The sequence below is a fragment of the Sylvia atricapilla genome, chromosome 27 (assembly GCF_009819655.1).
Source record: "Sylvia atricapilla isolate bSylAtr1 chromosome 27, bSylAtr1.pri, whole genome shotgun sequence".
NCBI classification, from domain to species: domain Eukaryota; kingdom Metazoa; phylum Chordata; class Aves; order Passeriformes; family Sylviidae; genus Sylvia; species Sylvia atricapilla.
The window spans coordinates 4,254,810-4,279,137 of NC_089166.1; the positions used below are offsets into that span (position 1 = coordinate 4,254,810).

The 24,328-nt window shown below is 52.3% G+C and overlaps 1 protein-coding gene across 1 annotated transcript in view; it reads right to left on the reverse strand.

Moving 5' to 3' along the window:
• LOC136372347 (acid-sensing ion channel 2-like) overlaps positions 1–24,328 on the reverse strand; it is a 67,534-nt gene that overhangs the window by 33,177 nt on the left and 10,029 nt on the right. The window contains exon 2 of the mRNA XM_066336946.1: positions 2,296–2,446. Within this exon, the coding sequence (XP_066193043.1) occupies positions 2,296–2,446 (151 nt within the window). The remainder of the gene's footprint in view (positions 1–2,295; positions 2,447–24,328) is intronic.

Genomic DNA, 24,328 nt, shown 5'->3' on the forward strand with positions numbered 1-24,328 from the left:
CCAAGATTTTTGACAAAAATGAACACTTGAGGTTGTTTTTTCTCCCTGAGGTCCAAGGCTCACAGCCAGGACAGGTTTCCAGTGCCTTTGGCACACTCAGGGCTTGGGAGCTGTTGGAAGAGCAGCAGCTGCAATCCCACCTCCCCCCTGGAGGGGCAGATGCCAATGGATGTGGAAGGACCACCATGTGGAAACCTCCTCCTTCAGCTTTTTCCCTCCCAGTTTTTATCCTTATTTATTTTTCCTAATTTTTTTTTCACCTCCAGTGCAAAATGCAATGTGAGGCCGATTCACCCCCCTGAGACGGATCCACCTTTCCCAAAAACACAGGGATGGAAAAGCTCAGCATATTCCCAGCACATTCTTAGACAGTTTCTCCTACAGGTTCCCCATCGAGCAGCACCAAAAAGGCAGCAAAGTGGGTATGGTGGGACACCACGGCTGGGAATCCTTGGAGAAACTCACAGGGGCCCTGTCCTGTAAGAAAAGGCTGGGAGAGCTGGGATTGTTCACTTAGAGAAACTCCAGGGAGCGCTCAGAGCCCTTCCAGGGCCCAAAGGGGCTCCAGGAGAGCTGGAGAGGGACAGGGGACAAGGGATGGAGGGACACAGGGAATGGCTTCCCACTGCCAGAGGGCAGGGCTGGATGGGAGATTGGGCAGGAATTGTTCCCTGGCAGGGTGGGCAGGGCTGGCACAGGGTGCCCAGAGAAGCTGTGGCTGCCCCTGGATCCCTGGCAGTGTCCAAGGCCGGGTTGGACATTGGGGCTTGGAGCAGCCTGGGACAGTGGGAGGTGTCCCTGCCCATGGCAGGGGTGGCACTGGGTGGGCTTTAATGTCTCTTCCAGCCCAAACCTGGGATTCCTCAATGTGAGACCCCAGTGGGGTTGAACAAAAAGCTCCAGGAGTTCACCAGCTCTAGGATGTCCCCAAGCCATCCTTGGGGTGGTTTCCTGTCCCCACACGTCCCCCAGGGTAGCTCTGTCCTCCTGTGAGAAATGAAGCCCTGAAGTGGAGGTTGCTCCTCACGTTCCCACCCATCATGAGCCTGTTTTACCTTTAAAAGGACAAGACCTCAAACCAATTCCCCCAGAGAGGAATGATTATCCCAAATCTCTGTGTCCTCCCCCTCACCTGGGCCAGACCAGGCTGATTTGGAGCAGGAGCTGAAATCTGGGAGCAAAGCTCCCGTAAAAGCCTGTGCAGTTTGGAATGATTGATGTGTTTGGAAGAGTCAAACACATAAAGAAAAGGGCATTGGGAACAAATGGAGCCAAATCCCTTCTCTGCTCCAAGCAGGAGTTCAAGAGGTGCTGGAGGGGGTGGCCATGGTGACACCAAGCTGGAGTGAGAGTTCCTCCTTTCCCTTTCCTGATCCTCTAAATAACCACAGCTCATCCTGAATGAGTATCCCTGCAGGGCTATGCCACTCAAACACAGCTCCTGGCAAGTTTTCCAGCATTATTTTTTTTTTTTAATGGTTTGTTTCAAATGTCACCATGGGTTCAGGAGAGCTGCAGCCACCACTGCTGGGCACTGCCAAGGGCAGCTGTGACCAGGTGGCCCTGGTGGCACTGTTCCCACCCTGTCCCCTACCCTCCTGACCATCCTTTTTGTAGCAGATTCATTAAAGGATGTGGCACCAGTGTTCCCAGCAACTCCACATCCACTCCAGGAGCTGCATCCCAATCCATGGGACCTGGGGGACATCCCACAGCCCAGCTCTCCTGGTCAGCACCTCCTGCTCTAGGACCAAAGGGTTCCAGCTCCTCTGGAGATGCTCAGCCCAGCTGGGTTCATTCCTAGACAGCTTCCATCCATCCCACATGCTGCAAAGCCAAGGAACCCAGTCCTTGGTGCACCCAGACAGCACCAACCGAGCAAACACAACTCTCAGGGCAGCAAATATCCCCAAATTCCAAGGAAAAGAAAAACCCAGAGAGCAGCTGGAGTCCACCTTGAACACAGCCTCTCAAAAATGCCTTTCCAGGGGAGAGGGACGTGCTGGAATCCCCACACTCCTGTCACCCACAGAGACCACCCTTTCCCAGGACAGGCAGTGCCATTCCTGCCTGGCATCCCAAACTGTGGGGCTGGGACACCCAAGCCCAGCACTCCCCAAAATGCTGGTCCCAAGGGGCTACCACAAACCCCGGGAGGAAAAGTGGCACATCCTGGACTGAGCAGGCTCTTGCTCCCAGAGCTGGTTTAGGCATTGTCTGGGAAGGATGAGATGGGATAGGATGGGACTGGATGTTTTTTCCAAGGAAATCACCTGAGGAAGAGGAAGCTCTTACCTGTTTCTCCCCAGATGGGCAGATACTCATCCTGCTGGATGTCCAGCATGATTTCCAGGCCATTCCCTGTCCCCCCCTTCACCGTGGTGAGGAGAGGCCGCCCCTCCTCTCCTGAGTTAAACATATAGCATTTCCCATATTTTGTAAACACCTGTGGGGAAAAAAGAGAGGAATTAGGGAATATTTCCCACAGAATGAATGCCCGTTCCCAGCCAGCAGAGGGATGGGAAACAGCCACAAGCTGCAGGTCAGGGGGAAATATCCACATAAATATCCTCAGAAATATTCTCAGAAATATCCACAGAAATCCACCCAGCTTTAATAATTTGTTTAATCATTTTGCTCTCCTTATGGAAAATAAAAGAGGGAAGAGAGGAAAGAAAAGCTGTTTGGAGGGAAAGCTTGAAAGCTCCTGGAGTCATTCCAGTCAGTCCAAGCTCTGACAGACACACAATCCTTAAGCTCCTGCTGAAAATTCACACTATTCCCTGGTTTGAGGTGGAGTCTCAGCCCATGCCATGAGAATGCTCTCCTGGCATGAAAAATCCATTATCCTCTTAAATCCTCCCTCTGCCACTGCTTGGAAAATAGGAAGAGTTAAAAACACTCAGGGAAATGAGGGAAGATTTCCTCCATCATTTTGCTCTTCTTCAGTCTTGTTTTGGAAGCATTCTTTATAGAAATTCCTGGCAAAGCCCAGGTGGAACTTTTAGGCACCCCCAACGCTGCAAAGCAGGGGGGACAGCAGTGCCCAACAAAGTGGACATGAGGCTCCAAGAGGGAGGGGATGGGTTTTCCAGTGAGAGAACATGCGTTTCCCAGTGGGATGGACGCAGGGTTTCCAAGGGAGGAAACACGATTTTTCCAGTGGGGCACACAGCGTTCCCAACCAGAGCAAACATGGGTTTCCATGTGAGATGGACACAGGATTCCAGGTGGGACAGACACATTTCCAAGTGGAGTAGACATGGATTTCCAAGAGGGAGGGACACGAGATGGACATGTGAGGAACACAGGTTTCCAAGAGGGGAACACAAGTTCCCAGCGAGGTGGACATGTGTTTCCAAGTTAACACAGGTTTCCTACTGGGATAACACAGATTTCCCACTGGGATAACACAGATTTCCCAGTGGAGTAACACAAGTTTCCTAGTGGAGTAACAGAGGTTTCCCAGTGGGAACCCAACACTTCTGGTGGGCAGCAAAGATGTCACATCTTTGCTGGTAGTGACACTCATGGCCTAGGCTCAGCTCAGACTCAACCCTCCTGCTCGAATGGGCAAACTTCCAGAAACCCCAGATTTAACCCCAACCAATCCGTCCTCTGCCCTGCACTGACAGCCCGGGGACATCCAGAACTGCTTCCTGGGATAAAGACTCCAGAAAGCCCAGTCTGGAAACCAGTAAAAACCAGTAAACCCCAGCAATGAGCACTTGGAGCCAGTGCAGAGCAGCTCCAGTCCCTCCGGAATCTCTCCCACATTTGCTGAGCTCATTTGACCCCAAGATGAGTCAGAAACCCAAACAGAAGCTGGAGCCAGCAGCGATTTATTCCCTCAAATATTGACATATCCTGACTAATCCCAGTGCCAGGGAAGCAGGTGGGATAGGAGAGAAAGGAAATAATATTTGAATTCAAATAGAAGGCATTTGTGAGGGGAAAAACAATACATCCTTTAAAAAGCATTTGGTATCCAAATAAAAAACCCCATTTTAATACTTGCCTGACCGATTAAACAGCTCAGGCTGGAAAGAGAAGCTGAGCCCCTGGAAGCAGCCCCATGGATGGGTTTTTCCACATAGGCTCTGAAGGCAGAAATCAAAAATTCCTAATGAGGGGAGTTTAAAATCCAGCAAGGAGAAAAAACTGCACTGGAGAAAATCAGGGGGAAACAACAAGCCTGGAATGGGAACAACAGCCCAGGAACTGAGGATTTTGGAGCTGCTGTGCTCCAGTCTGCAGGCAAATCCAGGCAGTTTGGGGTTTTATATGGTTATAAAAATGCCCTGTAAAAGCTCCTGTTAGGATGTGTTTATCCAAGGAAAAGATGGAACCTGACAGAAACAGCAGGGCTGGAATCACAATCCCAGGGAAAGAGACCTGATGGGGACAGGGGAAGGACAACCACGGGACCTCTCAGCCACAAGGATTCCTGTCGTTCCCAAAGAAAATACAAAAAATTGTTCCTAATGGGATTTAAAGATATTTCCAAGTTAAAAAATCCATGTACATTCATCCCAACTCCCATTAAATGGGATTGTGGTGTTACAGGATCAATGCAGCCATGGAATGGTTTGGATATGGACCTTAAGGATCATCCAGTGCCATGGGCAGGGACATCTTCCACTCTCCTCCCCAGAGTGCTCCGACCTGGCCTTGGACACTTGCAGGGATCCAGGGGCAGCCACAGAGCCCCTGGGAGTTCCATTCCAGCCCCTCCTGGAATCCCAGTCTACCCCTGCCCTCTGGAAGTCATTCCTTGTGTCCTGCCTCTCTCCTGTTCCCTCAGGCCCTCCTGAGGATGTTCCTCTCCCTCTCCGCCCTTGTTGGGAGTGATTATTTGGGAAAATACAACATTGGTTTTCTAGAGTCTCCTCTTGTTTTCAGGCCTCCTGACAACAGGAAAGGACTCGGAGCATTATCAGATCATCAGGATAAAACCTGGAGCTGTTAGAAAGGGCTGGGATTCACTGCAGGCAGCAAACCCAGGCAAAGCAGGATGATTTAAGCTCAGTTTGTGTGGTTGATGGGGAAAAAACCCTCCTAGCTCTTGGAAATGCTTAAACTCCCAATAAAAAGGGCCAGAAACAAAACTCCAGACACGTTCCCTGAGAATAGTCCATAAAAATTCCAATTTGTTCCCTCTGATGGAGCACGGGGCCTTTGACAGCTCCTTGGAAAATCCCTGCTTGGGCATAAAGGGAAATAATTCTAAATCTGTGGAATGGGATTTGATGGAATCGTTTCAGCTGGGGAAAGCCTTTAAGATGATGGAGTGCAACCCATGAACTGCCTTGGAATGACTTCCTGAGCCCCTCCTTAGCCAAGGGAAGCCCAAGGAAAGTGTTTATTTTGGGAAATTAAAACTCAGACCAGGGGCATTCCAAACAGATTCTAGGCAAAAAACCAGACACCACCACTACCAAAAGCTCCAAGAAACCCCTGGATAAACAAATCCTGTGAATCCATCAGGCCCAGGACTAATATTCTAGAGGCCTGCCTGGAGTTATCAAAAATGAGGCATTCCAGTTTCTACAACGATTCACAGAAAAAAATCTTTCTGCTGAGAAATTATCCCTTAAATCCAGAGAAAAATGACAGGAAAAGGAACTCATTGGAAGTCTGGGAATGATTTATCAATGCAGACGGAGATGCAGGCGAGCGCGTGCTGCTGAGGCAGGAAGGAGGTGTCAGATGGAGGTAAAACCATGGAAAAAAAGGGAACTGGAATCCTGTGCAGTCATTTCTCCACAAATGTGGGACATAAAGGCTCAGAAAGACATTTCCAAGCAAGTCATATCCAATGGATTCATGGAGAGTGGGAAAAAGGAAAACAATGTGATTTTCAAGATGGATCCAGGAGAAGTGGAACATGGAGCTGAAAAACTGGGATGGGTTTGGGCAAAAACATCCATGAGAATTTGGGGAAAAGATCCTGTTTAGGCGGAGAAGAGACTTTATTCCCAGGCTTTTGCCACAGATATCCATTCCCAGCCCCCCCAGCTCTCCCACTGAGCCGAGGGTGGCACCGAGCCCTGTCCTGATGGCACTTGGATAGAGGACTGATTCCATCCTGGGCTCCATCCCAAAAACCATCCCAAGCTGCATCCCAGGCTCCATCCCAGGCTCCATCCCAGGCTCCATCCTGGGCTCCATCCCAGGAATCATCCAAAGCTCCATCCCAGGCTCCATCCCACACTCCATCCCAATGGTGCCTTTGTCCTCCCAGGCAGGAAGCAGTGGGAGGACATCCCAGTGGATGCCCACGGGGGTCTGAGGGATCCCCAAAGGAATCCCTTTCCTGGGGAATTGAAAGAGGGGAACTTGGTCTTGGAAAGGAGGGAACTCTTAGAATGGGCAGAAAGGATTTAATGTCCTTTCCCGACAAAGGCCAGAGGGAAGGAATCAAATGCCAATCCCAGCAGAGGGGGATGCAATCCTAGCCTTTAGGGCATCCTCCTCATGCATTATCCACATTCCAGTCCTACAAAAACACTGGGAGAATGCAAAAATCCCAGAGCCATCGATTCTAAAGGGGATCTGGGTCACCCTCACCTGACCATAACACAAAGCTCTTCCAAAAATGAACAAAATCCAGGAGGGGAAACGCCTGGAGAGGATGAGCTTTGGCATCAGCTCCCTGTCCAAGGGCAGCCCTGGATTCTGGTTAAATCCCTGTTTGTTTGTGCTGTCAGGAACGTGGCGGAGCCGATGTCAGACATGGAAAAGCTCATCCCTCCCCGCCGCCGGCGGCTCCGAGCTCCCTGCGGAGCAGAGGGATGGGGAGGGAGCTGCGGGAAGCACAGCCAGGGAAGTTGTCAGGGCCGTGTTTACAAGGAGAGGGTTTTCCAAGGCTGAGATTCCCGCTGGGATTTGTCAGGCAGCGCTGCCAGGGAAGGCAGCAGAGATTTCCCTGCAGCAGGTCCAGGTTTGCCTGAGCCTTCCCGCTTCCCTAGCAGGCTGCTGCCTCCCAGACCCAACTGATCCTGGTCCCAGGCACACCCTGAGGCAGATTAATCCTGTTCCTAGCATTAATGGGAATGTTTTTCCCAAACAAGGAGCCCAAATCCAATAATCTGGTGCTGCCACATCTGCTCTGAACACACAACATTCCCAATACATCCAACACTCCCAACACATCCATCCGTCCCTTCCAATCCGGCTTTTTGCCACTGGACATGCCCAACTCTCTCCAATCTGTTTGTTTTATGGGATAGCATCAAAAATTCCCAGTGGCTCACAATTCCCATTAACAACTCCAGTTACACACTGGCAGCACCAGCAGAGGAGCACTTGGCTCCCTGTTTAATTCCCTATGGGATATTCCCATTCTCTCCAGATTTGTGCCGTCAGCCTCTCCCTGGAATGGCCCATTGGTGCCAGGACTTGTGGGAATGGGGAGGACTCCTCAGAGCTGCCATAAATCCATAAAAATCCCCCTCCAGCTCCAGTTCATCTCTGTTGAGCGAGTGTTTAACAGGAAATACAGCTCCAAAATTCCAGAACCAGATGGATCAACTCCAATGGAGAAGCTCCAAATTTCTGGGAATTACATTGGTCCATAAACCAAGGGAAGTGCTGCCCTCTCGATTCCATCAATCCTTGGTTCCCTCCATGCACAACAAAGGGATGCAGAACAGGAGTTGGAGCTCGCTGAAATTTATGGGTTGTTGGGAACAACACCTGGGTATTCCCATCTCCCATGGGACCACAAATGAACCCCAGTTCCCAAGGCTCTTTTTGGCAGAACATGGCATTATTGAGGTTGGAAAAGCCCTCAAGGTCATTGAGTTCAACCTACAGCCGGGTGACAACATCAGGGACCACCACAGAGGACATCCTCTGCTTTTCTGGGATTTGGGAAGATTTTGGGAGAAGAGTGGGATCATTTTAACCAAAAGTTTATCAACTTATAACAATCCATAAAATCAATTTTAAATCAATTAAAATTCCATAAAAATCCATTAAAGTCAATTTTAAAAATCTACAAAAATCCATAAAAATCCAAGCCCCAGCACAAAGCTGAGGTCACCTGGAATGTGCAAAGAGGTGGCCTGAGGTCTCTGGCCTGAGACACCTCAGGCTGATGTCCCCACTTGGGGCTGGCCGGGGCCATAGGAGGCCACAAGCACCTGGAGAAGGCCCTTGGGAAGCAGCAGATGGAGCAGGAAGAGGAGCCAGGGAGGGTGAGGGGGTTCCAGCTCTGCTCCAAGGCCACTGAGGCTCATCCTTGCCCCAGAGCCTTGGGACAGGTGCCAGGCACAGCTCCCAGGCCGGGGTTCATTTGGAGCCTAATTACAATCTGTGCTCCTGATCCATCCCCACTGATTCCCTTAATTAACTCCTGTCCGTTGCCTCGGCTGAACTCTGTGCCAGTCTCTGGGACTGACAACATTCCAACATTCCAATGTCCCAAAACTCCTCCTGAGCGTCCCAGAGCAGCCCCTGGATCCCCTCAGTAGAACTCCATGGAGAGGCTCCTGCAGGGCCACGGAACCTGAGGATAAAAGGGGGGATAAAATCCCTGGAGCTGGAATGTCTGTGTCAATCCCAAAACCTTTATCTGTGCAGGGATATCCTGCACCACAGGAATTCTTCAGAAAATAGGGTTGATCTTTGCCCAATGTGTCCTAAACCCACCCAGCAGCATTCCAAATCCAAAGGGATTGGGAAATGCTCTGGAGCTGGGCTGTCCTGGCTCCTCAGCCACAGATTCCAGCCCCTCCACAGCCTCTGGACACTGGGATCCTGTGGGAGGCTCCAGCAGTTTGCTCCCTGCCAGAAAATCATTTCCATGGCTGGAGTTTTCAGGCCATTCCCTGGAATTCCCAGCCCTTCCACAGGTGCAGGAGTGTAGTGACATCTGTGGACAGCAGGGACAAGGAACTCTGCAGACCTGAGGTATTCTAGAAACACGTGGTTTTATTGCAAGGGCCGTGGGTAAAGAGGGCTGCTTTCAGCCACCAGCCTCGGCTGAAGGGAAGCCCCAAAGAGAGAGGGAGAGAGAGGGGGGGGATGAGGTGAGGGAGGTAAGGAGAGTGCCGGGGTCAGGGCAGGAGGAGAGAGGGAGGTGGAAGCAGCAGAGGGAGAGAGCGGGCAAGAGAAGGGGTGAAGAGGGAAGAGAGCAAGGACCTTGTTCCAACACATGATATCTCCTTTTGTGTTGAATATTCTAATTTACAGTGACCAGCTGGTGCAAGATACAAAACCTACAAACTTTGCATGCAACCTATGAGAACTACTAAATTACCATATCATCCTATATTCTAAACTCTAAAGATTACTCTTATCTACTTTTTCCTTGATGCCTTGGCAGGGTGGAGAGGGGCTGCATTCTTGGGTCCTTTCATTTTCTGTCCTTCAGCCTATCTCCAGTTAATGACCATCCTCCTGCCTGCCTTGCCTCCATCTCAAAGCTGCCCTTCATTTCTATTTCACTCACAGATTTTATATCTCCAGTATTTCTTACCAGACAGTCATATCCATAAGCCCTTCCTGCCCCATCTTTCCCAACACAGGAGGACGTGTCAGCCCTGTTGGAAGGACAAACAGCTCCAAATATTCAAACTGGGACAAGTCCAGCTGCTGCTTTCCATGGAGGAAAAGCAGCTCCCTCATCCTCAGGCAGAAACAAAAGCACTAAAAATCCCCTGGAAAGAGCCACTGGAAGCATGGACTAAAGCCAGCCACATCTACTGAAAACATCCACCAGAAACAGCCACATCCACTGAAAAGATCTACATCCACTGAAATCATCCACTGCAAACATCCCTTCCCTGCAGCCAGTGCAGCCCAAAGCCTGGAGACATTTCCCTGCTCACACCCCTGAGTGCCACAGCTCCTGCCTGGAGGGAAATATTTGGGAATGAGCGAAAACTCACCTTGTTCCCAGCCAGCCCAGGGCCAGCCTGGCCACCAGGGTCACTCTGAGTGACCATCACTATGTGGTCAGTGATGGTTCCATGCCCTTTTCAAGGGATTTGTTTGAAAAACCAAGCCAGAACTCTGGGATCCACCTTTCAGGTTCTTCAATTCTTTCTGCAGTCCATTGAAAAAGGTATTCCCATCATAGAAAAGATATTCCCACCATAGAAAAGGTATTCCCATCATAGAAAAGATATTCCCATCATAAAAGTTCCCTTCCAGACACTTTAGTGGGAGATGCTCAAGCACAGGGAATTCTTTCTGATTTTCCTGTGACCTCCAGCATTTGGGAGAGGGAACTCTGGAGAGGCTGCAAAGAACCAGGGAATCATGGAAGGGTTTGGGTTGGAGGGACCTTAAAACCCATCCCATTCCACCCCTTCCATGGGCAGGGTCACCTCCCATAACCCCAGGCTGCTCCAAGCCCTGTCCAGCCTGGACGGTCCCAGGGTTGGAACTGTGAGCAGATCCTTGGAGGGCACCCTGGCCTGGGAGGCAGTGGTCACACAGATTGAGTGTGGAATTCTGAATTCCTTGGCCTCATTCCTGGCAGGATTCAGCTCCCTCCCATCTGTGAGGAACTCCCACTGTGTGGGAGGTGTGAACATGGCAGGGATGTCCCTGCTCCTCTCCTTGGCATTCCACAACTTCCAGACACTCCCCTGGGAGTGCAGAAGCCCTTACAAGATTCCATGGTGTGGATCTCTGCTGGGTTCCCAGGGCACCTCTCCCAGCTGCTGTCCTGTGCTCCAACTCACCCACAGGGAGTCTGGCCAGGGGATGCTCCATGCCAGGAATGGGCCAGGCTGGAGTGCTGGGAATTCTGTGGGAATGATGCCTGAAGTTTAAGCTTTCACATTTTTCAGATTCTGTGCTGCCCAGAGATGTGGTTCTGAGCTCACATTCAGTGTCACTCAGCTCTGCACAATGCAGGGAGACAAAACAAATCCTTTTCCTGCTGAAGACCAAGGATAACAAGTACAGGTGTCCATTTCAGGCCAAAATGGTGGACCGAGGCAGGAAAACAAGAAGGATGGGACTTCACAACCCAAAGCTGAAATTGGACAATTAAACCCCAATAAGCAAATGGACCAAAGCTTTTAAAAGTGTGAGGCCTTGTGACCGTTTGTCCATTTTGTGACTATTTTGGGTCCACTTTGGGTGTAGCCCTGGCCAGGCTCTTGTCCTGCCCAAAGTGTGTCCTTTAAGGCCTTCCAATAAACATCTACTTTATTCTCTAGCTCTGTTCAGTCTCTGTTCCAGGTCAGCCTTTCCAAGGCATCAGGAACAGCTCTGGCTGCTGCAACTCCCTGCCCTGAAGGGACATTCCTGGGATGGCTCCGAGCAGCCAAAGGATGGAGGGGGGAGGACACTGTGGATGCAGTGTCTGCCCTGGGGTGAGGCATGCAGGGCCAGGACACATCCTTGGCCTCCTGTTCCACTCTTCTCTGTGGTCACTTGCCCCCTGTCCTGCCCCTTGCACCACCTACAAACCTCAGACCCTATATAACTAAGAAACAGCCCATGTTCACCCTCTTTGGCTCCGGATTCACCTTCAGCACACTGCAATAAACGCCTGCTGGGAATTCATCTGGGGCTGGGAGCCTTCTGCCTCTCTGCCGGGCCAGCCTGGTAAGGTGTGTGGTTGTGTGAGCTGGAATTGCTGCCTGAACACTCCTCAAGCAGTTTCTTTACAGAAAGCCTGACTGGGATTTAGAAAGGCTGTAGCTGCACTCCAAAGGACACGCTGTTACAGCTTCCCACTGCCAGAGCGCAGGGATACCTGGAATATTGGGGAGGAATTCCTGGCTAGGAGGGTGGGGAGACACCAGGGAAGTCCAAAGGGACAATATTTTTTAGCCCTGGACTCTTTATCCAAGACAAAAACTTCCCAAGAGATCCAAACACATGGAATTCCAGGTTGGTTATCCTGACACCCCTGAAAACCAAGAGGGTGGAGAGAGTCCACGTGGAGCTGATCCAGGGGCTGGAGTCCCTCTGGAGCCAGGTCACGTTCACCAGAACAGGTGGGCTCTGGGACAGCTGGAATGTTCACCTGGACAAGAGAAGCTCCAGGGAGAGCTCAGAGCCCTTCCAGGGCCTGTGGTGGTGCCATTGGAACCTCCCTGCCACCGCCCCCTCCCTTGGCTCCTCCTCTCTGTCCCTTTCACATTCCCATCGGTGCAGAACATTTCTGAGCCCTGAAGATCCCAGGAGCTCCTGGGCATTAATGGCTCCCTGATCTCACTCTCCCTGATCCTGCTCATCCCAGGGAAAGCCGATTTGGGGTCGAGGACTTGCAGGTTTAAGAAGACTTTTCCTAATCCCCAGATAAATCCAGGGAATCTGCACCCATGGGATCAAAAAGTTCATTTTCTTATGGTCAAGAATCAGCTCTGTTCCCTTCCCCTCTGGCCTGGGAGTTCTCTGTGGTTCTTCCTGGGTTTGGTGGCCACAAACCCCAACTGTTTTATCCAAAACAAGGACTAGAAGGAAGGCAAACATGAAAAATCCCCCTGGAGAAGGTTTCCAGGTGCTTTATAAATCTCCTGGAGTGATAAGGGTTAATCATCCAGAACAATTAATCTCAATTAATGCTGCCAGGTCACACAGATGCTGCAAGGACACAAAATTCCCTTCATCCCCTCCAGTTTTGCTTGTTTTTACGTTACCTCTGTGGGCAGCTCCCCCTGGGGCAATGGCCAAGAGGAGAATTTCAGTCCCTGGAAAGAGCAGAATCCCAAAATATCCTGAGCTGGGAAGGACCCACAGGGATCACCCATTCCCACCCCTGGCCCTGCACAGACACCCCAACAATCCCACCCTGAACATCCCTGGCAGCGCTGTCCAAACACTCCTGGAGCTCTGGCAGCCTCAGGAATGTGACTGTTCCCTGAGAAATTGTTCCAGTCCACGCTTTGGGAGAACCTTTCCCTGATCCCCATCCCAAAGCGCCTGACACAGCCCCAGCTCCCTGGGTCCTGACCTCACTCACAGGGAGCAGAGATCAGAGCTGGATGAGTGTCCCCAAATCTCCTCTGAGGAATTGGATCCCACTGACAAAACCCCCCTCTGTGTCCCCCTGAAATACCCAACAGGAGCTCAAAAGCCCCAGAATTCCTATCCATCTCCATCCTCTGCCGCAGACTCCTCCGGGACCTTGGGGATGCCCCTTTGTCCCCACCAGACCAGTGGATCCCAGGATTGCCCAGCTCCTTCCCATCCCCATCTGCCAGTGGACAAAAGCTCTAATCCCAAATCCCTTCTCAACGGATGCTAAAAATAGCCCAGCCTTCAGCACTGCCCAGAGTTTTGTTCCCAAACACCAGGAGTCTTCGGGATGCTGCTCATTCCCTGCATCCCACCCTGGACTGGACTGCAGGCAGTGACACCCCCCCCAGCCAGGGAGGGTTTGCAGGGGATAAATCCACCCCTGACCTCCCTGAAGGAAAAGGTTGGATGGGATGGAAAGACTCAGGACTTATGGCTGCTGCAAGGTCCTGCTGCAGGGTGGGAAAGAAAGTGGGATCATGGCTCAGGACAGGGCTGGATAATGCCAAAGGAACAACAAGGAAAAGCTCCAGCATCCCAAAAGCCAAAACTGAGCTGAGAATAACAGGAAAATAAGAAGTGGCAGAGCTCACAACATCCCCTGGAATGGGGGAGTTAAGGACACTGCAGGATGGGCTCAGCACAGACACTGAACTCCCCCAAGGAACCTCATCCCATTCCAGGATGAACAGCCAGGATCTTCAGGGAAAATTCCACTTTTTCTGCCCAATTTTTTCCAAAAAAGTGCACCCCCCTCCTGGTCCAAGGGAGCTTTCAGGAGCTGCTCCCTTGTTTCTCCCAGAGCTCCTTCCTGGATGAACTCGATGCCTCAGCTGGAAACAACACCAGGAATTTCAAGTGATGAATAAAGTGCATTAACCTCAGAGTGAACCTTCCCTCTCAGCCTGGAACAAGGAGTTTTCACGGAACAAGGAGAAAGCTCAGATTCCAGACAGCCTTTAATGGGCTCTAGGAGCTCCTGGGAAGCCCACAATGTTTCCCACTCCCAGCAGGAATGAAAGAGAAAACATTTGGATCATAATAAAACATGGAGTTGGCTGTGGATGGGGAGAGAATCTGAGGTGCAAATGGAATAATAATAATAATAATAATAATAATAATAATAACAACAACAACAACGATTATGTTGTTGTCAGCAGGCCCTTCAAAATTCCCACAAGGAATCAGGGTGCTCCAGGGTGTCCCTGGGCTCCTCCTTCACCCAGGTCGGTGTGGAGCCATCCCTGTGTTTAATCCCAGTTTAACACCAGGGAAACCACCGGGAAATGCAGGCCCTGAACCAGGAGCTGGGAATCCATGAGGGCAGGAGGAGAATATTCCATGTCAGCACTCCCAGCCTCTCCAAGAGCTGCTCCACCTGGGAGAAGGGCAGGGAAAGCACTCCTGGATGCTTTACTGCCTCTACAGCTGGCTGAAAAACCAGGGATCATGTGGAATGTTTAATCCAGCCCAGGCACTACAGAGTTTTCCGAGTGAAGTTTCCATGGATTTTTCTTTGTGCTCTGTACAGAATTAGGGCACACACACAGGTAATTCCAGGCACACTGATCCCAGTGAAACTCAGCTCCAAAAGAGTTAATTCTAGGCCCAGGGCTGGATCCTGGGAGCATCCCTCAGCCACGGGGAGGACAAAGGTGGGATTAAATCCACAAAGGTGGGATTAAATCCGGACTTTAGGATGGAGGGGGAGCTTCATCCCGAGCTGATTAAGCCCCAGGCTCAGCATGGGCAGTGGGAATATTCCCAGTGTCGGAGTCAGGGATCTCCAGGATGATGGAAAAGCACCTGACATAGGCGAGGGAGGAAACAAAGGTGACAGACTTTTTCATGAGGAAGTCAAGAAAAGTGGATCTGGGAGAGGAGGGGAGAATCAAAGCTCCACCAAAACATGGCAGGAGAGGTCCCCTAGGGGCAGGAGATGCTGGGAAAGCCTGGGGTGAGGGAATTTTCCCCTGGGAACTGCTGCTACCCTGGGCAGCTGGAGAGAAAAACCAGGGGATACATCAGAGGAGCTCTGGCTGGTAAAAAGGATTTCTCCTTATTCCACAAGAACCCTTGATCCTACAGAACAGAGAGATCCCCAAGATCCTCATTCCAGAGCTGTCCCCAGCACTGCAGCTGAGAACAGCACTGAATCAGGGATTTTTCATGGATTTTCCTTTTTTTTACTCCTCCCCTCGAGGAGTGGCACAGGGAGGAACCTTCAAGGTGATCTCTGCTCCCACCATAACACATCCCTGATCCCCCAGAAGGGGAAACTCCTCCTTCTCCCACCCTGGAGCTGAGTTTGTTGGATCCCTGGTCCATCTCTGTTCCTGTGCAATCCCTGGCAGAGCCATCCCGCCTGGAAATACACATCAGCAATGGGGACATGGAGGGAAAACAGGAAACCCTTCCTCATCCTCCTGATTCCAGGGTTTCCCTACAGAGCCTCTTGTCCAGCTGCACAGCCAAGGCAGCAGCATCCCAACAATCCCTCATCTGAAATTCAAGGCTCCAAAGAAGAACTTTCTTCAATTCCACACCTTTTTTTCTGATGGTTTGGACAAAAATACAAGGACATGGCGACCCAAGATGAAAGGAGTGGGTTGGGCTTTTTATTTTTTTGGGAAACTCAGTAAGAATTTGGATTAAAAATTCTTGAGGCTGGGGAGGGGTTAGCACAGCTTTCCCAGAGAAACCGTGGCTGCCCCAGCCCTGGAAGAGTTCAGAGATCCAGGGCACCCCCGGGTGGGATTTTTCTCACTCTGACAGGGAGGGAACAAAGCTCCAATGATCCTGCTGGGAAGGCTGAGCCATGAGCTCCTTCCTGACGCTCCCTGAGCCTGGCAGGGCTTGGGCAGAGCTGGCACCAGAGCTGGGATGGAGCAGCTGCTCCAGGTGGGAATTGTGTGACTCACACGAGCCCTGGCTGGGCAATTTTAATAAACTGCAGCAAGCCCTGACAGCACCTGGCAGCAGGAAATGAGACTCTGGGCAGCAGAGTGATGCTTTTTTTGTCCCTTCCCTGTCCCCTTCCACAGCCTGGAGCTGTGGCTTCCTCCTTCTTCCCTGGAAATCCAGGAGAGCAGCCTGGCACGGCCAGGAATGCAGGGGCAGGGAAAGCAGCAGCCCCACTGATGCCTTGACAGGCTGCTCAGTGTTAAAAGAACGAAGTAGGTATTTGTTAAAGAGCCAGAACCAACTCCTGCCCAAGTGAGCCCTCAGCAAGCCCCCAAAACCTCCCAACCACATCCACCACTCCAGGAATGCACAAAAAAGAAATCCCATCACATCTGGGGCTCAAACACATCCCAAAAAACACGTCAGGAGAAAAACCCCAGAGCCTAGATGGGGTTTAGACGGCAGATCTGGGGCTGGAGGAGGTCAGGGGGAGGAAATAATGGCCCTGCTCAGGAATCAGGTGGTGCAACTAGGGATTGCCTGCCTTCCCTTCTCCTCTCACCAGGCACTGGCAGGGCCATGGATTAAACATGGCCAGTGTTGGGTCTGGCTGGACAGTGCAGCACTGTGGGGTCAGGGCAGCGGGGCAGCGGCCCCAGCAACCCCACAGCTCAGGTTCTGCAACCCCATAGCTCAGGGTGCTCCTGTAACCCCACAGCTCGGGGTGCTCCTGTAACCCCACAGCTCAGGTTCTGCAACCCCACAGCTCAGGGTGTTCCTGTAACCCCACAGCTCGGGGTGCTCCTGTAACCCCACAGCTCAGGGTGTTCCTGTAACCCCACAGCTCAGGGTGTTCCTGTAACCCCACAGCTCAGGGTGTTCCTGTAACCCCACAGCTCGGGGTGTTCCTGTAACCCCACAGCTCAGGTTCTGTAACCCCACAGCTCGGGGTGCTCCTGTAACCCCACAGCTCGGGGTGTTCCTGTAACCCCACAGCTCAGGGTGTTCCTGTAACCCCACAGCTCGGGGTGTTCCTGTAACCCCACAGCTCAGGTTCTGTAACCCCACAGCTCGGGGTGCTCCTGTAACCCCACAGCTCGGGGTGTTCCTGTAACCCCACAGCTCAGGTTCTGTAACCCCACAGCTCAGGGTGCTCCTGTAACCCCACAGCTCAGGTTCTGTAACCCCACAGCTCAGGGTGCTCCTGTAACCCCACAGCTCAGGGTGTTCCTGTAACCCCACAGCTCAGGGTGTTCCTGTAACCCCACAGCTCAGGTTCTGTAACCCCACAGCTCAGGGTGCTCCTGTAACCCCACAGCTCAGGTTCTGTAACCCCACAGCTCAGGTCCTGTAACCCCACAGCTCAGGTTCTGTAACCCCACAGCTCAGGGTGCTCCTGTAACCCCACAGCTCAGGTCCTGTAACCCCACAGCTCAGGGTGCTCCTGTAACCCCACAGCTCAGGTCCTGTAACCCCACAGCTCAGGGTGTTCCTGTAACCCCACAGCTCGGGGTGCTCCTGTAACCTCACAGCTCAGGTTCTGTAACCCCACAGCTCAGCTTCTCCTGCACACCTCACAACTTGGGATCCCTCCTGCAGACCCCAAACCTCAGGGTTTAGATGGGCTTTAGGGTCCCTTCCAATCATTTTCATATCCCCTGATTCCCAGCAGGAAGCATCCCAATGTCCCCCAGCAGCAGGCAGGACCGCAGCAGACCCAAGACTGGAGCAGTGGAGCTGGGAGCAGCCTCCCAAGCCTCGGCAGTATTCAGTGCTGGGGATGGGAAGGGAATGGGAGAGGGCATGGAAAAGCAAACAACGATCCCGAAGTGGAGCAGCTTCCCAGGGACGGCATTTCCTGGGATGTCCCTGGGAGTCACCGGGGGCAGAAGGCGCAGCAGCCAACGAAGGATTCCTGCTGAGAGGCTTCACTTCCAGAGAAATCCTGGGGTAGGGATACACATTCCAGAATAAAACCCTCTCTGGGACTGGAAATGAATCCACCAGGCCTCGGCTTGTCCTTGACGAGCAGATTTGGGGCTAAAATTCCAGTTTCCCTCCAGCACGGCCCAGACAGAGAATGTTCCCCCTCACCCACCCCTGCAGCTCCAGAGGAGCCCTGGAAAGCCCCTCCCTGGGCAAACCCCTGACTTTGGGGGTGACACAAGCGAACCTTGGGGGTTCAGGGGCTGGAGTGAGCCCTCTGCAGAGCTCCTTACCCATGAGCCCAGCCCCATTTAATGCTCATTAACTTCCAGGGAGGCAGGGAAGGAGCAGCAGCTATTCCTTGCCAAATCCAAGGATAATGACACAGAACTTGGACACCAGAGTGGCATCTGCAGAGCCCCAGTGGCCCCAGGGTCCCCTCAGTGGCCACATCCAAGGGCCACGGTCATTGAGGAGAAATTCCAGCAGCTGGCAAAACTCAGCCTCATTTATTTCTGGATTTATTCTTCCCTCAGGACATCCCCACAGGACAAATTTTTCAACTGATTTTTAATTTTTTTGCCTTTCCAAAGATTAATTGGCTCAGAGCGTTCCAGGCATTGCAGTTGGATGGGTTTGGGAAAAGAAGATGGATGAAACTCAAAAGGAGCAGGGAACCACAGAAACTCTGGGCAAGAGCCATGATCCCATCTCCAGCTCCATCTTCCTTTGGCTTTTTAGGGAAGGGGCTCTTTTTAGAAAGGTTCCTGGTGGGGGGAACAGCTCAGCCTGGAACCACATCCCAAATTTCCTCAGGATTTGGCTGAGCTGGGCGTTCAAACCTTGAGGAATCTGCAGCAGGATTTGTGCTCAGGGTGCTGAGGGAAGTGAGAGAAAGCTGGATGAGCTCAGCCCAACCCCAAGTGTGATCTGGGGCAGCAATGTCCCCTCTGTCCCCAGCACCTGACAGGGCACACACAGAGCTGCTCCACATGGGATGGAAGTGTCCCCAGGAATGGGACAGTTTGGGACATTCCAGAAAAGGGAACGGAGCTGGGAATGGGCTGGAGCCCCAGGAGAGGCTGAGGGAGCTGGAAAGGGGCTCAGCCTGGAGAAAAGGAGGCTCAGGGGGGATCCTGTGGCTCTGCACAACTCCCTGCCAGGAGGGGACAGCCGGGGGGGTCAGGCTCTGCTCCCAGGGAACAGGGACAGGAGGAGAGGGAACGGCCTCAGGCTGGGCCAGGGCAAACAGCCACATCCAGAGTTTAGGTTGGATATCCAGGAAAATATTTGCCCTGAAAGCATTGTCCAAGGGTGGAGTCCCCATCACAGCAGGGATTTAAAATCCATGTGCATGTGGCACCTGGGGACATGGTTGAGGTGGCCTTGGAAGTGCTGGATTCCCTGGGCTCAGAGGACTTTTCCAACCTCAACAATTCCACGATTCCAGAATATCATTCCAACCCTGCCCAGCCTCAGGCAGGAGAGCAAATCCCATGGGAAGGGTTGGGAGGACCACGAGCAGCTCCCAGATCTGCTCAAACACTTCCACAACCAAACCTTGGAGAGACAAATCCCTCAAAGCCTCTTTCCAGTTCAAGTCCTGACCTTCAGCTCAGCTTTAATCATCCAGCTACAAAAACCAGGGCAGAGCCACAGCTCTGGAATGGCTCCTGGGGAAAACTGCAGGGAAAAGCTCAGGAATCTTCTCTGCCTGATACCTTTGAAAGTAATAACAACAAAAATGCACTGCAAGTCTTCTCCAGGGTTCAAGATCAGCACAAACTCCAAGATTCCAGATCAGCCTTTCCCCACATCTGTTCAGGGGGTTCAAATCTATCCCAGATTTATTTCCACCTAGATAGATGCGGGAAAAATCCAGGTTCTGAACCAACAACCAGGACAAGCAAACCCCCTCCTTTCTGCCCAAAAAACACCCCCAGCTCTGCCAGCCCTGCAGACATTCCCTGCACATCCCATTCTCCCAGGACCGGCTGTGTCGTCCATGTTTCCTTAGGTGTGAATTGGAAAAAGACTTTGCAGACCTAAGATCCTCAGTGAACTCCCCTCCTGCCTATGAGAAAGGAAAATTCCAGGTGAGAAACGTTCAGAACTTCTAAAATCCCCAAATGTATCCCTGTAAATCCCTAAATGATACCCCCATTAATCCCCAAAGGATACTGGTGTATTATAAACCCAAACTCAGCCACAGAACACCCAGGAAATGCCACCGAGCAGAGCACAGGTGCTTTCTGCCCATCAACCCCGGAACCACCCACATTTTTCCCCCTTTTCCCCCTTTTCCACCTTTTCCACCCAATTCCCATTAAAATAAACACAGGTTTTGGGCACCGAGCTTGTGGTGTTGTCACTCCATGGCCGTTCCAAGAGCTGCTAATTGTTGACAAGCTCATTACAAGATGAAAGCAGCAGGAGTGGAATGCTGGAATGTTTTCCTGCCTGTCTGCAGAGGGAACAGCTGGCCTCAAACCTCCAGCACTAATCCCATTTAACTGGAGTAAAAATACCTCCAGCAATAAAAAAAAAAAGCCCTTTTCACCCACAGATTGGATATTCCCTCCTCCAAATCCACCAGGACTTGCTGGGTTTTCAGCTGTTTCCCAGTTGTGCTCACAGGGAGATGGAGATTCAGGAGCTGAGCCCAACAAGGAGGGAAAAGGAAGAGCAGGAGGAGGAAAACCACATGTGGGCAAGGTCACCCGATGTGGAACTGGGATTCACTGGGCACACTGCTGCTTTGGAGCCCTGTTATCCCAGCAAAGCCATCCCATTAAATCTGGGATCTGGATGAAGGCTGGACTCTACCTTGGAAATCTTCTGCAGCCTTACTGGTTCTGTGGTTTGATTTCTGTTTGCAAATTCCCTGCTCATTGTTTTCCTCTGTCACAGGCACGGGGTCCAGCCTTCCCCAAAGTCCCCCTGCCAGAGCCAGGGAGGGACAGGGGACAGAAACCATCCAAGGAACCCTACCCAACCCCACCCAAATGTTACCCAACCCCATCCAAACCCCACTCAAGCACCCAGAATGGTCCATCCACCCTTGGGAAAGCCCTTGGAGTTTCCCACCCTCTCTGTCCCTGCTGTCCCCCAGTCCTGGGCAGTGGGACTGCGAGCCAGGCTCGCACACAGGAGGAGCCCAAGGGAAGGCTCCTCCATTCCAAGGTCCAACATCAAATTCAGGCAGTGATAACAAAAATCCCATCAGCAAACCCCACCTGGTCACCCCAAGCCAGGGCTGGGGCCTTTGTGGGATCCCTTCCCCTGCTCCACCCCAAGAGACTGCCATGCTCTGCTGAGCCAGCACTGAACTCCACAAAAACCCTTCTCCTGCTCCATCACACCCTGAGCAATTTGGTTTTCCAAGTTTCTGGATCCTCTCTCCAGGGCTGGCTTTGATAGGATTTGTTCCTGTGAGGTTTGAGCTGGGTTTGCTCTGCTTTGAGCCAGGTCCTGCAGCCCCCAGCACCTCAAACCCTGAAGAGCAGGGACAGCCCAAGGCCCTCCTTCATGGCTTTCCACACTGCTGCTGCAACGCTGAAAAAACCACCTGAAAGCACTAAATCTGTACCAATTCCTACAGCAAGGACACCCAGAGGAAATTCCAATTTACTCCAGAGGCAGAGCACAAACCACCCCACAGCTCATCCCAGACTCTCCAGGAGCAGCAGCACAGCCTCACCCAGGAGCAGCAGCAGCTTTGCCCCCCCATCATTCCTCTGCTGCTTTTTAGATTTAACACGTGAGGAAACAGGAGTCAGCAAAGAGGCCTGGGTATAACCCCAGTTTGCCCCACGAGGGCTGGATCCCTGCTCTATTGGGATTCAGGAGCCAGGAGTCTCCATCAGAAGGGAATTGCCTCTCCCAGCCCAGAGAAAGGAGGATGGGAATCAAGTGTCACCATCACTAATGAGCACTGATGGCTCCCAAGGACTTGTGAAGCACACAGGCTGCCAGACATCAAGGACTTCCTCTGGATTTTCCCTGCTCCTGTTTAGTTGCTGGGAAACCAGAGCTGGAGGCACTCAGGCCCTCTGGCTCAGCCCTTGTTCCCTGATGAGCCCAAACTCCCTGTGTGAGTCCATCCCGCGGGGAGGGGACAGCACACCCGATCCTTCAGATGGCAAAATGAGAGGTGAGGACCCAACCACGGCACTGCCATCCCAATCAGGCTTTGAAATCCCCAAAATCCCCTGTCCCATCAATCACCTGAGTGGACACAGGGAGGGCTCCCAGGGTCAACACTGACAAGTTGGTGTCCCCTTGATCCCCACTGGAGCTCCCCTTTCCTAAGGCAGGGAAGGAATGGAGGCCAAAAGAGCAAAGCCTCTTCAAAAAGTGGAGAGGAAGCAAAACAAACGGTGGGATTTTCCATGGAAAGTGGAAGGAACAGAGGATCAGAGGGGCTGGTGCCAGGCTGGGAGAGCTGGGATTGTTCACTTGGAGAGGAGAAGCTCCAGGGAGAGCTCAGAGCCCTTCCAGGGCCCAAAGGGGCTCCAGGAGAGCTGGAGAGGGACTGGGGACAAGGTCTGGAGGGACAGGACACAGGGAATGGCTTCCCACTGCCAGAGGGCAGGGCTGGATGGGATATTGGGCAGGAATTGTTCCCTGGCAGGGTGGGCAGGGCTGGCACAGGGTGCCCAGAGCAGCTGTGGCTGCCCCTGGATCCCTGGCAGTGTCCAAGCTCCTCAAACCCACACAGCTTCCCTTCCCATTTCTCAAGGCAGAATCCCAGGATTTCTGAGGTCAGAAAATTCCTCCAAGGTCACTGAGCCCAGGCTGTGCCTGATCCCCACCTTGTCCCCAGCCCAGAGCACTGAGTGCCACCTCTAGTCCTTCCTCGGACACCTCCAGGGATGGGCACTCCAAACCTGCCCTGGGCAGTTCCAAGGGCTGAGCCCCCTTTCCCTGGGGAAATTCCTGCTCATGTCCACCCTGAGCCTGCCCTGGCCCAGCCTGAGGCCGTTCCCTCTCCTCCTGTCCCTGTGCCCTGGGAGCAGAGCCCGACCTGGGGCTGTCCCCTCCTGTCAGGGAGTTGTGCAGAGCCACAGGATCCCCCCTGAGCCTCCTTTTCTCCAGGCTGAGCCCCTTTCCAGCTCCCTCAGTCTCTCCTGGGGCTCCATTCCCTGCCTTGGACATGCTCCAGCCCCTCCAGGTCCTTCTTTAGAAGAGCCCAAAACTGAACCAGGATTTGAGGTGGGGCCATCACAAGATTATCCTGGAATTTCAGCCCACTCTGGGCTCTGGGATCCCTCGAGTGCTGGATGTTTAAAGCCAGCACTAAGGATGTGTAAAAATCTCTGATCTCCTTTTAATCTAAATCCCTAATCCTTAAAACCATCAAGGAAAGCTTGGAAATTTCATCTGAAGCAGTACCCAGGCCAGAGGCAAAACACAGTTAAAAAAACCTTAAACCATCTTAGATTTATGTTTTTTATCAGACTTCAGCTAATTCCTATTATTTGGGGCTGCTGAACCCCTGGTGTCACATCCCCCTCTCCTGAGATGTGCAGGTAATTTCACAGGGAGCTGATCCCACACCAAGTCCCAGCCTGTGGAAAGCCCAAAAAGCTGCCACTGATGTCGAGGCATCTCATTCCCACACTGGATTATCCTTCACAGGATGTGACAGATCCCAAATCCAGAAGTCATTCCAAATAAAACCCCCCCAGCCTTGGGAAGGGGAGATGGGGCAGGGAAAGGGACCTGGAATTTCCTACCACAAACTGACTGCTAACGATGGTTTCATTTGGGGGGATCAAATTCTTGTGAGCAGAAATTCCCTCCTCTGCCAAGTGACAGCTGAACACTGACTCCATGAGGGACAGGTCCTTGGAAAAGCAGGAATATTGATGTGAGTACAGAAAGATGAGAGTTCCAAATCCCCTGCTCGTCCCACAGCCAGAAACCCCCCAAGACAGGGAAAGGCCAGGAGCTGAGATGGATCCTGTCCAAGCAGCTGTCACAGGACACTGAGGAATTCAGGAATCTCCCTGATTTATTCCCACCTGCCCCCCAATGGCTCCCCTATCCAAGGGCCTTGGTGCCACTGAATTACTTTAACACAATGAATTTAGCACAAAAAAAGGCAAAGCCAAATGGTGATGAGCAGGAAAGGGATGGGAAGTGTCCAGTGCTTGGAAAAACCCAAGGCAGAGGAGATTCTGGGAAAAGGAATTTCAGGTGGAAGGGACCTACAACAATTCCAAGGGGCACACCTGGAGCTGGGAGCAGCAGGGAATCCCAGCCAAGGGAAAACCCATCTCAGGCAGCAGCACCCACGGGCCCAGCCCTGTGCTCGCTCCTGTGGCACAGGGCCGAGGGAAACCTCTGTCCTGCAGGGTCAGGAGAACAGCAACACGTCAGGAAGGTCCCACTTTCACTGCCTGGGAACTGGATTTGAGTTTCAGGAGAGAGCAGGGAGCGGAGAGCACGACCCTGACACAGCTCCTGCAACCACAGCTTCCCCGGGCACTGGGGACACCACCAC